The following is a 15,161-nucleotide window of genomic DNA, read 5'->3' as shown; positions in this document are numbered from 1 at the left end:
GAAAGACTCAGTATAATCTCATCACCTTGTGTTCTCATCAGACTACTAAAAGCTCTGGCATAGATTTCTCTTGGCCTACTGAGTATTGATTTAAACCACTACAGTCCCTGACATGCAAAGTTTAAGTGTCTCCTGTGAGCAGGACTAAATGCTCATTTGAATGCAAACATCACTACATTAAAATTAGTCCTTATTGTAGAAAAGTTGGAGAATTCCTGGCTGAAACTACTGGGAAACAGCAGTAAGAGCAAGGGAGTCTGTGGAGGGGTGTGGAGCAATGTGGAGCCCAGGAGCGGCTGCACAGGGTCAGGTGAGGATCCCTTCCATCCAATATTCTGTCTCCATCAGCAGCTACAAATAGATGCCCAGGAAAAGTAAGAACAGTAACATATGGTACTTCCTAAGTATCAACATTCAAATTCACACATTTAAATAAGGAAAATTATGACTAATGAGGCCATAAATCTTCCATGGTTTATGAAAACAACACGGTCCGGAATTTTGCCCAACAAAGTCAAGATACACTGCATAAAACCCCAAAATGTCACTTTCTGAAGCTCCCCACAGTGCCATCCTAACTGCCAATGCTGAATGAAATCCAACTATATTGCTGGAGAGCAATGTATTGGACTGCCAATTGCAAAACTAGCAAACTTTGACCTTGATCTTGCAGATAAATCAATGAGGGTTTTCTCCCATGAGTCAAATTGACAGCTGAGACCAAAGCTGAAAAAAAATATTTACCCAAGCAACACTTTCCTGATCAAAAAATGCTTTTGCTTTTGGACACAGGCTTAAGAAAGAACTGGAAAATTGCAAAGATGATGACTGGGAAAGTATCTGTGAGACTCTTCGGACTGAAATTGAAATTCTGCAAATGGTAAGTCATTGCCATTAAGTATTTTAAGTGTTTGGTAATTTTGGGCTTCAAGGTTTAATGTCAGATGATCAGGAGCATTTCTATGCTATTTACACAACCCAACAACATGCATTGCAGGTGCACTCCAGTTCTCATTTGTTTTGGTCTATTAGAATCATAGAATTGTTAGGGTTGGAAGGGACCTCAAGGATCATCCAGTTCCAACCCCCCTGCCATGGGCAGGGACACTTCACACTACAGCAGGACTCTCAGAACCACATCCAGTCTGGCCTTAAAAACCTCCAGGGATGAGGCTTTTACCACCTCCCCAGGCAACCTGTTCCAGTGTCTCACCACCCTCATGGGGAAGAATTTCTTCATAATATCCAATCTGAATCTACACATTTCTATTTCTTTTTCCATTCCCCTTCATCCCCAGATTAGTCTTGACACACTAAGAAGTCCCTCCTGAGCTTTTTTGTAGGCCCCTTCAAATACTGGAAGGCCACAATAAGGTCTTCATGGAGCCTTCTCTTCTCCAGACTGAATAGCCCCAACTCCCTCAGTCTGTCCTCATAGCAGAGGAGCTCCAGCCCTCAGCTCATCCTCATGGCCCTTCTCTGGACACCTTCCAGCACCCCCAGATCCTTCCTGTAATAGGGGCTCCAGAACTGGGCACAGTACTCCAGGTGTGGTCTCACCAGAGCAGAGTAGAGGGAGAGAATCACCGCCCTTGACCTGCTGGCTGTGCTTCTCTTGATGCAGCCCAGGATGTGATTGGCTTTCTGGGCTGCGAGTGCACACTGCTGGCTCATGTTGAGCTTCTCATCCACCAGCACCCCCAGGTCCTTTTCTTCAGGGCTGCTCTCAAGCCAGTCACTGCCAGCCTATATCGGTGCTTGGGATTGCTTGGGAGTATTTCTAAATGTCCAAGAATATCTTTTCTCACAGGGGAAAAAAAACCAAAAAACAAAAAAAAAAACAAGAGAGAGACTCACAGAAAATAATTTAAAGACACATTTTTAGTATAAGAAAGACCTATTTGAGGGACTAGTACTAATCATTAGTTTCCTGAAAGCTGCAAAAGATTACGCATTTAGGTGCTAAAATTAATCTTTATCTCCAGCTGTCAATTAAATGGAAGATGGAAATACTGAGAAACAGGAGGATAGCAGCATCCTTCTGTGCCATATTTTATGTTGTTCACTCACAAATTCCTTAAAAACCTTATTAAAGTGGGTTTTGTTGGTTTTCCTTCTCTAAATGGCAATCTTACCTTCACATTTCTTGATTGTTCGCCTGTGCAACAATACAAAGAGGAAAAAAGAAAGAATACCTTGAAGTCCAATTTTTGGAAAGAAAAGGGTTTTAAAGGGTCATTTCAGAGCCCCTGATTGAGTTGTATGAGTTTGCAGCTGCCACTAGCATCCACAGCAGAATAATGGTCATGGGAAATTCATGTTACTCACGTTTATGATCAGTTCCAAGTTTCTGTTGGAGGATTGTAAATTCACTGCACTTGATCTGTTAAGTTTATCACGCTTGTCAAACACCAGAAACAAACAAAAGCTCAGTGTCTAAACATTTCTCTGTATAGAACAACCTGGACCCATTAAATCTCATATTCTATGGTCCAATTCTTTCTCTTTTGCAGAATCTATCACAAAAAAAGTCTTCAGGCAAGTGAATGATGTGTGGCATATGATATGGAGCATCACAGAAGATACTCTTTGAGCATTTATAAACTGTTTCATTCAGGTTCTACCAAGCTTGTTCCTGTTTGTTCATTTGTTTGTTTTTGTGCTTTGTTTTGGTTTGCTGTTTGTTTGTTTATTTTAAATTAAACCACAGCTGTTTCTGCATTTACATTTCACTAAAATAAAATCTTATTCATTTAAAAGTGGAGGCTTTGTCTTCAAATTCAACAGCTATCTATCCTGAGTTTCCTCTTAGAATAGAATAGAATAAACCAGGTTGGAAGAGACCTTCAAGATCATTGTGTCCAACCTATCATCCAACACTACCTAATCAACTAAACCATGCAACCAAGCACCCTATCAAATCTCCTCCTGAACACCTCCAGTGATGGTGACTCCACCACCTCCTCGGGCAGCCCATTCCAATGGGCAATCACTCTCTCCGTGTAGAACTTCCTCCTAACCTCCAGCCTAAACCTCCCCTGGCGCAGCTTGAGACTGTGTCCTCTTGCTGCCCATGATACTCCACTGCACATGCAGAGCTCTATTCTCTATGTACCATTCTTGAGAATGAATACTCTCTTGTTTTTGAGGTTGTGATGTGGCCTCATTTGAGAGGAAGACTATTACCGTCAAGATACACTTAGCAGGAGCTGTGGCTATTTAGTTTATACCTTGGCAGTGCCATTTTGTAACGAGCTCTCCAAAGCAGCTTAACTCCAGCAATACTGCATGATAGTCCAGAGTAGTTCACAAATCTGCTGAGCAGTAAATGCCTGAACTGATGGTAGACCAGTTGATTAGCTCTTGCCTTCTGATTACACGAGAAGTTTTCTATTCAGCCCTCCCACAACCCACAAAATACTGAGTGCTAGCTAGAGCACTGGAAAGCAAAGGAAAAACTGCCTTCTGAATTAAAAGTCCACATTTCTATAAATGAAAAGTCCACATGTCCAGAGAAATGATGAAGAATTTCCATGGCATGAGGAACTCTATTCATTCAATCCAGTAGGACATACGACTTCTGCTACAGCAGTTCCCGGCCCCACAGTAGGAACTGACTTTATGATTCAGGTGCTTACAATAGGAACCATATGAAAACATTCAGTCTGCACAGCTGCAGCCCACTCCGTGGTCATTGTCTCACCACGTCCAACTCCCTGTGCAAATAACTTGCAATCTGCTTCCCACCTGGGGAGTGGGATGGTTAATTGCTCTTCACTAGTTTTTCTACACCCAGAGCTCTCCAAGCTACACAGAGTGTCATAAAACTGCAACACATTTTATTACGAAGGGAGGAATAAATCTCTTTTGGAACTTGACCAAATTATGCCTGTGACTGAGAAAAGTTTTTCCTCTTGGGACACAGCTACAGTTTGAAGTCTGGCAAGTTTTGATCTGCAGCACTGCTATCAAAGAGTATTTTGATCCATTGGGTTAACTGGGATAATTCCAAGGTGTTGGAATTATCATTCTTAGTATCTAGTACTGTTGGAGCAGACATCCTTTTAAGGTTTTGGGTTCTTTTTTTTTTTTGTCTCTTCCTCAAAAGAGATCCTCATAGGGTGTGCTTAACTTCAAACAACTTAGTCCCTCTGACTTCTGTGGGACCACCTGACTCTTTTAAAATTAGGCAGCTGCTGTTTGTGGGTTTTGATCAAATGCAGGGCATATGGCAAAATGATGCAGTTGCATATCAAAGTGTCTACAGACAGCTAAAGCAGTGCTATTTCTGGGTATTAATTGCTGGAAACAGATAAATTTAGGACTTGCTAGGGTGACTGAGTTTATCCTGATCATTTTATTCATTTAAGGGAGCTTGCTTACATTAAGTGTTTTGATTAATTAACCAGGAAAAGCTTATTTTTAAACTTCAGGTTTATACACTTACAGCTGCGTTAATTTACAAGATCCTTGCATCTCTTTTTCAATGATCTCATATCTCCTATGAGGACACACTGAGGGAGCTGGGGTTTTTCAGCCTGGAGAAGAGAAGATTCCAGGGAGACCCAATAGCGACCTTCCAGTACCTGAAGGGCCTTTCAGGAAGAGTGGAGAGAGTTTGCAAAGGCCTGGAGTGATAGGATGAGAAGAGTAGGTTTAGACTGGATGTTAGGAACAAGTTCTGCACCATGAGGATGGTGGAACACTGGAACAGGTTGCCCAGGGAGGTGGTTGAGGCCCCGCCCCTGGAGGTATTCAGTGTGAGGTTCAACGCAGCTCTGAGCAACCTGATCTGGTGGAGGATGTTCCTGCTCATTGCAGGGAGGTTGGACTGAATGACCTTTGGAGGTGCCTTCCAACCCCAGTCATTCTATGATTCTATGATTTATATAGTTGTTCATTTAAGAGTGATTGCACATTGGAATGGGCTGCCTGGGGAGGTGGTGGAGTCGCCATCACTGGAGGTTTTTAGGAGAAGACTTGACAGGGTGCTTGGTGCTGTGGGTTAGTTGCTTGGGCGGAGTTGGATTGGTGATGGGTTGGACGCGATGATCTTGAAGGTCTCTTCCAACCTGGTTTATTCTATGTATATGTAATTCCATACAGATTACATACTCAGATATGACATGAAACAGAACTCATTAACATACACCAGCATACTACAGATACATTTCAGGTAAGTGGAATGAGCAATAGCATTCAAAAATTAGCAATTAATAATATAAACCAATGTCCCTAACTCACCTGAAAGAGAGATACTTCAGATCCCAGGAAGGCAGTTGCAACTTCATGGCATTTTGGGGGATAGTTGTTGTTTGTTGGGGTGTTTTGCTTTTGATAGCTGTGAAGATCTGAATTCCTGATTATTGCAGTAGAATTACAGCATAAATATAGCAAAATCTGTAATAACTCAAATGGCTAAAGCTCTCAGAATCAATAGAAGAACAAAACGAGAATAAAGCTCACCAAAAAAAAAAAGGAAAAAAAAAAAAAGGGGAAAAGAAATCAATACAAATCCTATTGGGCAAACCAAATCCCTCAACAGCTCTGGAAAAAAAAATACAATAAATATGATGCCAGGCTAAACCAGCTTTTGCAGGGTGAATCTAAAGCACACTAATTTCTTCAAGTGTAAAATTACATTTGTCACCTTGGCCTTATGAATAATGCAAGTTGGGACAAATATAATATTTCTGCCTGGAAGACTCAACCTAAAAATTAAGCAAAACTTTGTGGATTTTCTGTGATATTCTCCAAACCAGGAGCAAGTAATCTTTGAAATGATGAGTGCAAAAGAATGAGTTATTTTTTTTGGGGGTCATGTCTTATCAATATGTTACAGATCAAAATGCTGCCAAATTGCCATGAAAATACACACAAGGTAATCAGGAATAAATTAGTTCACAGATGACATGCTGAGATTATTTTTTAAAGGCTAGGTTATATATCTTCTACATGAGAAGCAAATAAAACTTCTGAGGCAGGAGAAATCAGCTCTATGGGTTTTATGGCTAAAAAAAAAAAGGTGAATTGGAGTCACAGAAATACTTGAGGCAGTCAGTGGGAGAGACAGACAGCCCAAGAAAAAAAAAAAACAGTTGCTGTTCTAGAGAAGAAAAAGGCATAGTGAAAATCAGCCATGCTTGTATGCTGGACCTTATCCCTTTTTATTATGAACAGATTTAAAAAAAAAAACACCTCAGCTGTTGTAAGAGACAGAGAAATACTTTAGATTACTAAATCTACCTGGTAAGGACTGAGGTTTAACAAGTGTCAAGTCATAGAATCATAGAATTGTTAGGGTTGGAAGGGACCTCAAGGATCATCCAGTTCCAACACCATTGCCATGGGCAGGGACACCTCACACTACAGCAGGTTGCTCAGAGCCACATCCAGCCTGGCCTTAAAAATCTCCAGGGATGAGGCTTCCACCACCTCCCTGGGCCACCTGTGCCAGTGTCTTACCACCCTTATGGGGAAGAACTTCCCAAGATCCAATCTGAATCTACCCATTTCTAGTTTTGTTCCATTCCCCCCAGTCCTATCACTACCTCCCCAGCTTTCTTGTAGGCCCCCTTCAGATACTGGAAGGCCACAATTAGGTCTCCTGGGAGCCTTCTCTTCTCCAGACTGAACAGCCCAAACTCTCTCAATCTATTTTCATAGGAGAGGAGCTCCAGCCCTCTGCTCATCCTCATGGCCCTATGTCCTATGTCTTTCATGAAAGAGTTGATGAAGTGTAGTTTTATCTCAGGCTTATACACAGACACCCCGGTGCGGCTCCTCAACTGTGACCACTTGCCTGAGACAGCCTGAGTATCTTTTTTTTAATTACCAAATCACAGCTCTCAGTCATAATTTGTAAAAGTCACTTCCCATTAGCAGCCTAATGAAATAGATTACTGCAAAGGAGAATCCAAGATCCATTTGAAAACAGATCTGACAGGTACATAGTTAAGCCAGGCCACAGACCTGACAATGCTTGGCAAAAAACCCACTGAACTTTCAAGTGGAGTTCACCAGCCAGGGTGAGTAAGGTCGGACCACAGAGGCTCAAAAGAGAAAGTCTGTTAAACCCTGAAACTGCAGAATTACAGGGTTAGAATGGCTTTATAAAATTACCAAGTCTGGAGGTAGAGCAAGGGCAGCCCAAGGTTGGGAGCCAAAGAAACTGGGTGATATATTATGTCAAAGACGTGGTCAGAGGCCATGCTGACGGGCAGAAGATCAAAGAATCTCAACAGGGCTGGTCATAGCCCTGAGTGCACCAAATGTATACTGGGCTGAAAAACAATTCTATTTAGCAATGCCATCATCTACAGAAGGACAGTTGGTTCTCACCTGGCTCACTGGTAAATCTCCTAAAGCCCAAACTGTCAAAAGCATTACAGATTTCAAGTTCCAAGTAGAGGACATGCTAACTCTGACTCTCTGAAGGGCCAAACTAGAGCCATATCCACACACTCAGTCACCTCCAGTCACCCTGCTGACACGTGTAGGGTTTGAATGCCTTTTCAGCATGGGATTGTCATCAGCAGAAAGCTTGCATCTCATCTATTTTTTTACTAGAATCACATCAGAAAGTATAACACCACACACTTTCAAATTTAACACACTAGATGTGCAAGGCTAAAGTATATCCCTTCTGCATGTCTTCGACCAGACCTGTGCAGTAATTCCCAGATATCATCAGACTCACCACTGCTGTGATCACTCCCATCAGCACAAGTCTATCAGCCTGAATGGCTGAGTAGATTAAAAATGCCTTTGGAAATGTGAAACAGGAGCTGATTCCTTTCTTCCCACTTAATGTCTCAAGTATTTAAAGACAACATCTATTTGTTTGGAAGGAATGGGATTACTGTGATCAATTTTAGACATAAATAATTTATTGAATAGGTGAAATGCCAGAAAAGAGTCTTTAGAAGTACACATCACATCTCTTCTGTTTTACTGAAACAGTAATTCCTGTTCTTGTGTACTAGCAAACTTCCAAGCAGTCTTGATGCCATGTCCTAGTGAGAGAGGAGCCCATAGCTTCTGTTTCACTTTAGAGAACGGCAGCAATTTATTTCACTGCATTTACTCTAGGAGGAAAAGAACAAGACCTGGCTAGCAATCCACCTATGGATTGGAATGGTGTTCAGTTCCATATTCTGAGGAGGATTTGATGTAATTTGATACTGATTAAATTCCCTTAAACAAAGTCACCAAACATTTAAGTGCATAAAGATCATTCAAGACCATCATAAACTAAGCAGCGAATAGTCTATTGTGTACAATAAGCAGAAAGAAAGAAAATTCATCCTACCCAATATCAGAATTTTATGTCCCTTGGATTCTTCATGCTATGGCTCATAAATTCCTTTTAGTCTTGATTAAAAAGAACGGATAATCCGGCTCTGAGTCGAGTGGGAGGATTTGTAAAGGGATGTTTCAGTGCCATCTAGTGGGGCTCCCTGGTAGAAAAAGTTTCCTCTCCTCTAACAATTCTCATTTTAAAACGGACATCAGAAAACACGTTTTTTTCCTAATGCTATATGCTTTTTCCTCACTTGTATACATCGTGATGTTGGACACATTGCTCTTAAAATAATCCTCTTCCCCATGAGGGTGGTGAGACACTGGAACAGGTTGCCCAAGGAGGTGGTGTAAGCCTCATCTCTGGAGGGTTTTAAGGCCAAGTTGGATGTGCCTCTGGGCAACCTGATCTGATGTGTGGTGCCCCTGACCATGGCAACGGGGTTGGAACTAGATGATCCTTGATGTCTGTGACAGTTTAGGCTGTGCCTTTAAGAAAGGATAGCTGCAAAATACTCTAGCTGAATGTTAGGGTGTAAAAAGGAAAACAAAGGAATATAATTCTAAACAAATTTCATTGGTAGATGTTGATGTTGGGTGGGTAAACCTTCACACTACAACAAGGTCCCTTCCAACCCTAATAATTCTATGATTCTATTGGCTCTGCCTAAGGACATACTATTTTTGTGCAGAATATAAAAATCAAGGAATATCCTGCAGTGTGGGAATACCTTAAACTGAAATCCATACAAGAAAAGCATCATACTCTGAGGCTGAGGCTAATAATCAAGCCAGGTTAAAGCCCAGGAAAACAGCTTCAGTTTGAAGATTTCAAGGGGAGGAATCAGACCTCATCTGCTGGTTAGCTGGCATGCTAACCTTTGTCTAACTGATGGTTTGGATGTTCAGGCTGTGGCTCCTAATCTTCATTTATTCTTGTGCTTTTTCTCTGAGATTAAAAAGCTTTTTAGTATGTGTTCTCCTTTAGTATGTTCTCCTTGTATTAGTACTTCTGTGCTACAGTCAAGTTACCTTTCAGACTCTTCTTTGATAAGTTTAACAAAGTGTGTTCTTTCTGTTCTTCACAGTAAGGCATTTCTCCAATGCTCAGATAATCTTTCTGGCTTTCCTACCACCTCCTCATTTCTCGTGCTGTTAGAAACACTGACACCTGACTTGTAAGCAATGTTCTGATACTGGCTTCATCAGTGCTTATATAAACATAAAACTGCTTTCCTACTCCCACACACTGCCTTCCTGAATAGATTTCCAAATACTTGTTAATCTTTTTGTTGTTGTTGTTGTTGCTGTTGCTCACACATCACATTAGAAGTCTGTGTTGACTCAGTTGCTCCAGATGATTTAAAAGATCTTTTCAAAGTTGCTGGTTTCGAGTGTACCATCCTCCCCTCTATAATTATAGACTAACTTTTTCAGCTATACAACTCTGCATGTTCTATTAAATCCTAAATGTAAATATGGGTATTAAATATATTAAACCAGTAGCTAATGGTACAGCTTCATTCTAACTATTCATGTTACTCTGTGTGACTTCAGCATCATTATCTGTCATGCTGTCAACCTCTGGATCACCTGCATATTTTGTCAAGAGTGATGTTGTATTTAAATCCAGATTATACATAGGACTGTAGCATCACTTTGTTTGGAGTGCTCTTCTTTGGAAGATACAATTGCAAGCAGCCTCACTGGATGATTATTTCTTACTGGCATTATTTTTCAAAACCATGAGTTTCAGGTTTTAATATATTGCTTATGTACTGCAGTGCCAGTTGTTTCAGATAAAGAGTAGCATATTGTGCTAGCTGAATGTAATCCCGCAGTTAAAGCATAGAATCATAGAATTGTTAGGCTTGGATAGGACCTCAAGGATCATCTAGTTCCAACCCCCCTGCTATGGGCAGGGACACCTCACACTACATCTTTCCTAAACTGATGGGCCCAGAACTGGACACAGGACTCAAAGTGTGGCCTAACCAGTGCTGAGTACAAGGCAGAATGACCTCTCTGCTCCTGTTGGCCGCACTATTCCTGATCAGGCCAGGATGCCATTGGCCTTCTTGGCCACCTGGGCAAGAAGTCAGTGCACTATTTACAGAGCACTTAGATGTAGAAGAACAATCATGTTTTGTTTCTGTTTCTTCCACTAATATAGAGGTATTGCTATAGTCAATAAGTACACCAGCTAGAAATGACTCAGAGGAATTCACTAATAACAAAGGCACCATGCTGTACAATGCCATTGCACTGAAACATGACTTGCACTAGGTGGTGGCATGAACTTGCACCTCATGAGAAAATAATCTAGGATTAATAGCAAATTGTGTGCAGCGATTTATTTGTGACACTCATTGAAAACTCTGCAGTGCCTGTTTGCCTTAATCAGAGGTACTTTGCCTAGGGGAAGCTACTAAGATGTGTGTAGTAGTAAATACTGAAAACTGGAGAGGTTTGTCACAAATTCCCTTCCAAGAAACAAAGAGGTAGTCCTCAATTTTGTCTCATATTCATGTCTGTACATCTGTAACCAACCATATATGATGTACCTTAATTCTTCCTCAATACTTACAAGCTAAATACACAAGAAGACCAAAACACAAGTGACTGCTAAACCTTTCTTTCCCAGTCCCTTAATCCTTCCCCTCTCCCCCCAGATACTTCAAAAAGATTTTATTCATTCTGAGTTGCTCACTTATTTGAGGGATCTTTGCTTTTTACCTACCTGCTTCCTGAGCACCAGAGTTTTTCTAGGTACCTTTCAGACGTTCACATCAACAGAGTTTTCGAACTTGTCCACTAGAGAGCATCACCATCAAGTTCAGAAGAACATACGCAGCGGTTTAACCCCAGGTAGTAACTGAGCTCCACGCAGCCTCTAGCTCTAGCTCTCTTCCTCCATCCCTGCCCCTAGCAAGATGGGGAGGAGAATCGGAAGGCAGAAAGGAAGAAGAATGCATTGAGAACACTCCTGGGTTGAGACAATTTATAAGCTATAAACTAGAATATTTGAAGTTATAAGCTAGCATAAATTTCACAAAAGAAATGTCATGGAACAGTAAATATGAAGGGACAGAACCACCACTTGTCATCTCTGATTCTTTTAAATCCTTCTAAGGGATGCTGCAGCATAGTTTTACCTACAGAATCCATTAACTCCTGACAGCTAATGGGGCGGGCAACAATAACTGCCATCAGGTGTCTGCACTGCTTCATTCATCACTGTTGCTCACTCCATCCCTCCTGTTTATGCCAGCTGTTAGCTGCCTCAAGAGCCAGATCATTCCCTTTCATGCCTGTGTAGCATTAGCCTCTAGGTGTTGCTGTGAAGCAAGTAACTGGCAGTATGGACGATGGCAATGACACAAGATGATGGAGTTAAAAGGTGTATACAAAATTTCCCACAGTTTCACCACCCTCTGTATTCACTCCTGTGTGCTGACTTGTTGCCTTCTGCATAAAATATGTACAGGTGGTTGTTGATCCTGTCCTGAGCAGTAAAGTGCTTGTTCTGTGGAGGTGTTTCTACGACTGTAATCATACCTACAAGCTTCATAGGAAAACTCCAAGCATGTGTCAAGACCCAAACCATCGAGTTCATTTCACAAGAGTGTCTTGCTCTGATTAATATATGCCTGTTGTATTTTATTATCATTTCTAAATCCTCACTAAGTGTTTAAGTACTTCAGGCCCTTAGATACTGTTTTGAAATTAATATCTGATAATAAAATCTTCTTGCAAATTATTTTTTAAGTAGGCATTGTAAAATATTTCCCCTTCAGGCAGTTAGCAAATTGATCTGAAAATGGCAGCATTAATAAAATGCTGTCCCCGTGGCAGCCTCGGTGTCTCACAGACTCCAAACCCTGTGGAGTGCCATCCTGTCTCACTTTTGGAGCTTTGAGTTAATGCAAACTCCAGAGCTGAGAATTACTTACTTAATCATTTATGCTTTAATTTAGGAAGATTAGCTGGAAGCATCTTGACATGGTACTCGTGCAAGGCCTGGCATTTGGCACTCACACTCCAAGCAAAGCTTCCTAGGGACATCTGTGATGTAAATTAGTAATAAGAGCAGATTGTATTCCCAGTGCCACCATCTTGTACATTTAATTCATCCTTCCCCAAAACACCATTTGGCAAAAGCCATCATTTTCCACCATCAAATGCCCTCTTACCTGAACATAGAAATTGGGAAGCCAGATGTGTACAACATTAAACAAGGATGTTTTCAAGCCATCTATTAGCAGTGTGCCCAGGTGGCCAAGAAGGCCAATGGCATCCTGGCCTGGATCAGGAATAGTGTGGCCAGCAGGAGCAGGGAAGTCATTCTGCCATGTACTCAGCACTGGTTAGGCCACACCTTGAGTCCTGTGTCCAGTTCTGGGCCCCTCAGTTTAAGAAAGATGTTGACTTGCTGGAATGTGTCCAGAGAAGGGCAACAAAGCTGGGGAGGGGTTTGGAGCACAGCCCTGTGAGGAGAGGCTGAGGGAGCTGGGGTTGCTTAGCCTGGAGAAGAGGAGGCTCTGGGAAGACCTTATTGCTGTCTACAACTACCTGAAGGGTGGTTGTAGCCAGGTGAGGGTTGGTCTCTTCTCCCAGGCATCCAGCACCAGAACAAGAGGACACAGTCTCAAGCTGTGCCAGGGGAGGTTTAGGCTGGATGTTAGGAAGAAATTCTTCATAGAAAGAGAGATTGGCCATTGGAATAAGCTGCCCAGGGAGGTGGTGGAGTCACCATCACTGGAGGTGTTTAGGAAGAGACTGGATGGGGTGCCTGGTGCCATGGTTTAGTTGCTTAGATGGTGTTGGGTGATAAGTTGGACTTGATGATGTCAAAGGTCTTTTCCAACCTGGTCTATTCTATTATATTCTATTCTCTAAAATGCAACTGGGAAAGTGATGTTCCTGGTAATTTACTTTCAATTTTAGTGATAAGAATGCCTGCATAGATCAGTTTAATGGGATTAACTAATGAGGCAAGCTAACAATGAATTGTTTAGAGGCTATACTATGTTAAGGTAATAATAAATGAGTAGTACTGCTCAGTGATGCAATGAAATTTGTTTTTTTAAATTCATGTTTAAAGACTGGGGCAATCTGGGGTGCTTCTGCGTCTCACCCCCACATATCTTCAGGAATGAGTCCTCACCACCTACCTGGGCAACCTGTTCCAGTGCTCCACCACCCTCGTGGTAAAGAATATATAATGAGAATGTTGCCAGAGCACAGCCCCCAGCCTGATAACCAGAAAGCATTCTTCCTGGGGTTGACAATCTAGCTGAATCATCACAGATAATTAGGGCTCAGAGTGTCCTTGAAAATCAACTGAGGCTGGTAAAGATGCTGGTATTCACACCCCAACCTAGCTAATTTTGGAAGGACACCTCAGCTGCTCAGGGAACTCTCTGTTCACAAAATAACTGACTGTTGAAGACTTTGTCTTTCCTCATCAGTTCTCTAAATGTATATACTGCTTTTTGCAGTTTGAGGCATGCAAACACTTCCAGCACAGCCAGGCAGAGCTCAGGGCTTGTTCTCTCTGCCATTTCAGTAACTTAGACTCTGAAGTTCACTGTTCTAAGGCCATTCATTGTTAGTAGTTTTTCTTTATGAACAGGACATGGAGAATGTTTTATTAATGGCTGAAATCAGTTTATCTTAGCCTAGAATACCAACCATGCCATGACTCTTGTGGCCGTTGTGAACGGCAGCCTTGCATGTGGTCCTCACAGACTGGAAGGGCAGGAATCACTTCTAGTTGTGTCCCAGAGCTCCCTGTAATCACCATTAACATATTGGAGGGAAGGATTGTGTAAATCTCAAAAACACATACCTAACTCACTCTCTGTCTACAGATTCTGGAGTTGCCTGAAGACAGGTGTCTCTTTTTATCACTTGAATTACTTAATTTCAGGGCCATTTAAAATGACTCACAGTAAACACATCATCACTCGTGTATCACACAAACTTACACACACAGAGTTCAGTAACCATGTTGAGAGGCACACAGGTGCACAGTATACAAGAAATAATAATTCAGGCTGCCAAATTTCAGAGTTTTAAAAGTATTACCAAAGGATATGAGAAAAGTTGCAATGATGAAATCCTGCTGGGATTTTTCTCAGCAGAGAAAAATCTCTAAAGGCTAAACAGAGAACTCCTGAGGTGGCATTTCCACTATATTTAAGATTTCATGCCAAAGAATGCACTTCCAGTTACTATAACAGTGCTGTACAAAAAAGGTAAAACATTCTTTAACTTCCTTGTTGCCTTCATTATGTGTTATACATTGAAAAATACATTTAAATTATATATATTCATATATATGTATTAACTTACCCTACCTGGTAAATGTTATTTTTCATAGCACAGAGAGAATTACTGCTTTAAGAAGTGACATCAGCTAGATGAAGGCCATCAAAACCAATCTCTTTGATGCATGTTTTTGGGCCTTTCAGAGAAACTGGCTTGCTCAGAACCTGTGAAACTGCCAGCACTGAGGATGGCCTTTGACATCTTGGCCAAGTGCTCCATATTCTCTGGCCAGGCTCTGATGTCAGTAAGATCACTGGGCTCAGGTCTCTGGCAGCCAAAGGTGATGGGGGAGTCTGTCTGGAAACTCCTTACTTTTTATCCCATCTGATGCAAGCTCTAACTACTGTTCATGTCACCAGCATTACTGAGTGCTTGAAACACTGCCTGGACACAGAGGCAGTCTAGTATGTCTACATTGCCTGTGAATGACACACTGCTGGGAGTCTGTGCCTGGCACACAAACCTGAGCAGTGAAACAGTGCAGTAGTTTGTCCCAGTGGTGGCATTGGGAGTCAAGCAAAGGCTGC

General features: G+C 41.7%; 1 protein-coding gene across 1 annotated transcript in view; it reads left to right on the top strand.

Annotated features, from left to right (window-relative positions):
- Positions 1 to 2,546, top strand: part of CCDC172 (coiled-coil domain containing 172) — a 32,877-nt gene extending 30,331 nt beyond the window's left edge. Inside the window, exons 7-8 of the mRNA XM_009905634.2 lie at positions 793 to 880; positions 2,514 to 2,546. Of these exons, the coding sequence (XP_009903936.1) occupies positions 793 to 880; positions 2,514 to 2,546 (121 nt within the window). The remainder of the gene's footprint in view (positions 1 to 792; positions 881 to 2,513) is intronic.
- Positions 2,547 to 15,161: the final 12,615 nt, after the last annotated feature.

This window comes from Dryobates pubescens, chromosome 8 (genome assembly GCF_014839835.1).
Source record: "Dryobates pubescens isolate bDryPub1 chromosome 8, bDryPub1.pri, whole genome shotgun sequence".
In the NCBI taxonomy this organism is placed as follows: Eukaryota; Metazoa; Chordata; class Aves; order Piciformes; family Picidae; genus Dryobates; species Dryobates pubescens.
Note: the sequence above shows the minus strand (reverse complement) of the source record. Positions and strands in the feature narration are given on the sequence as shown.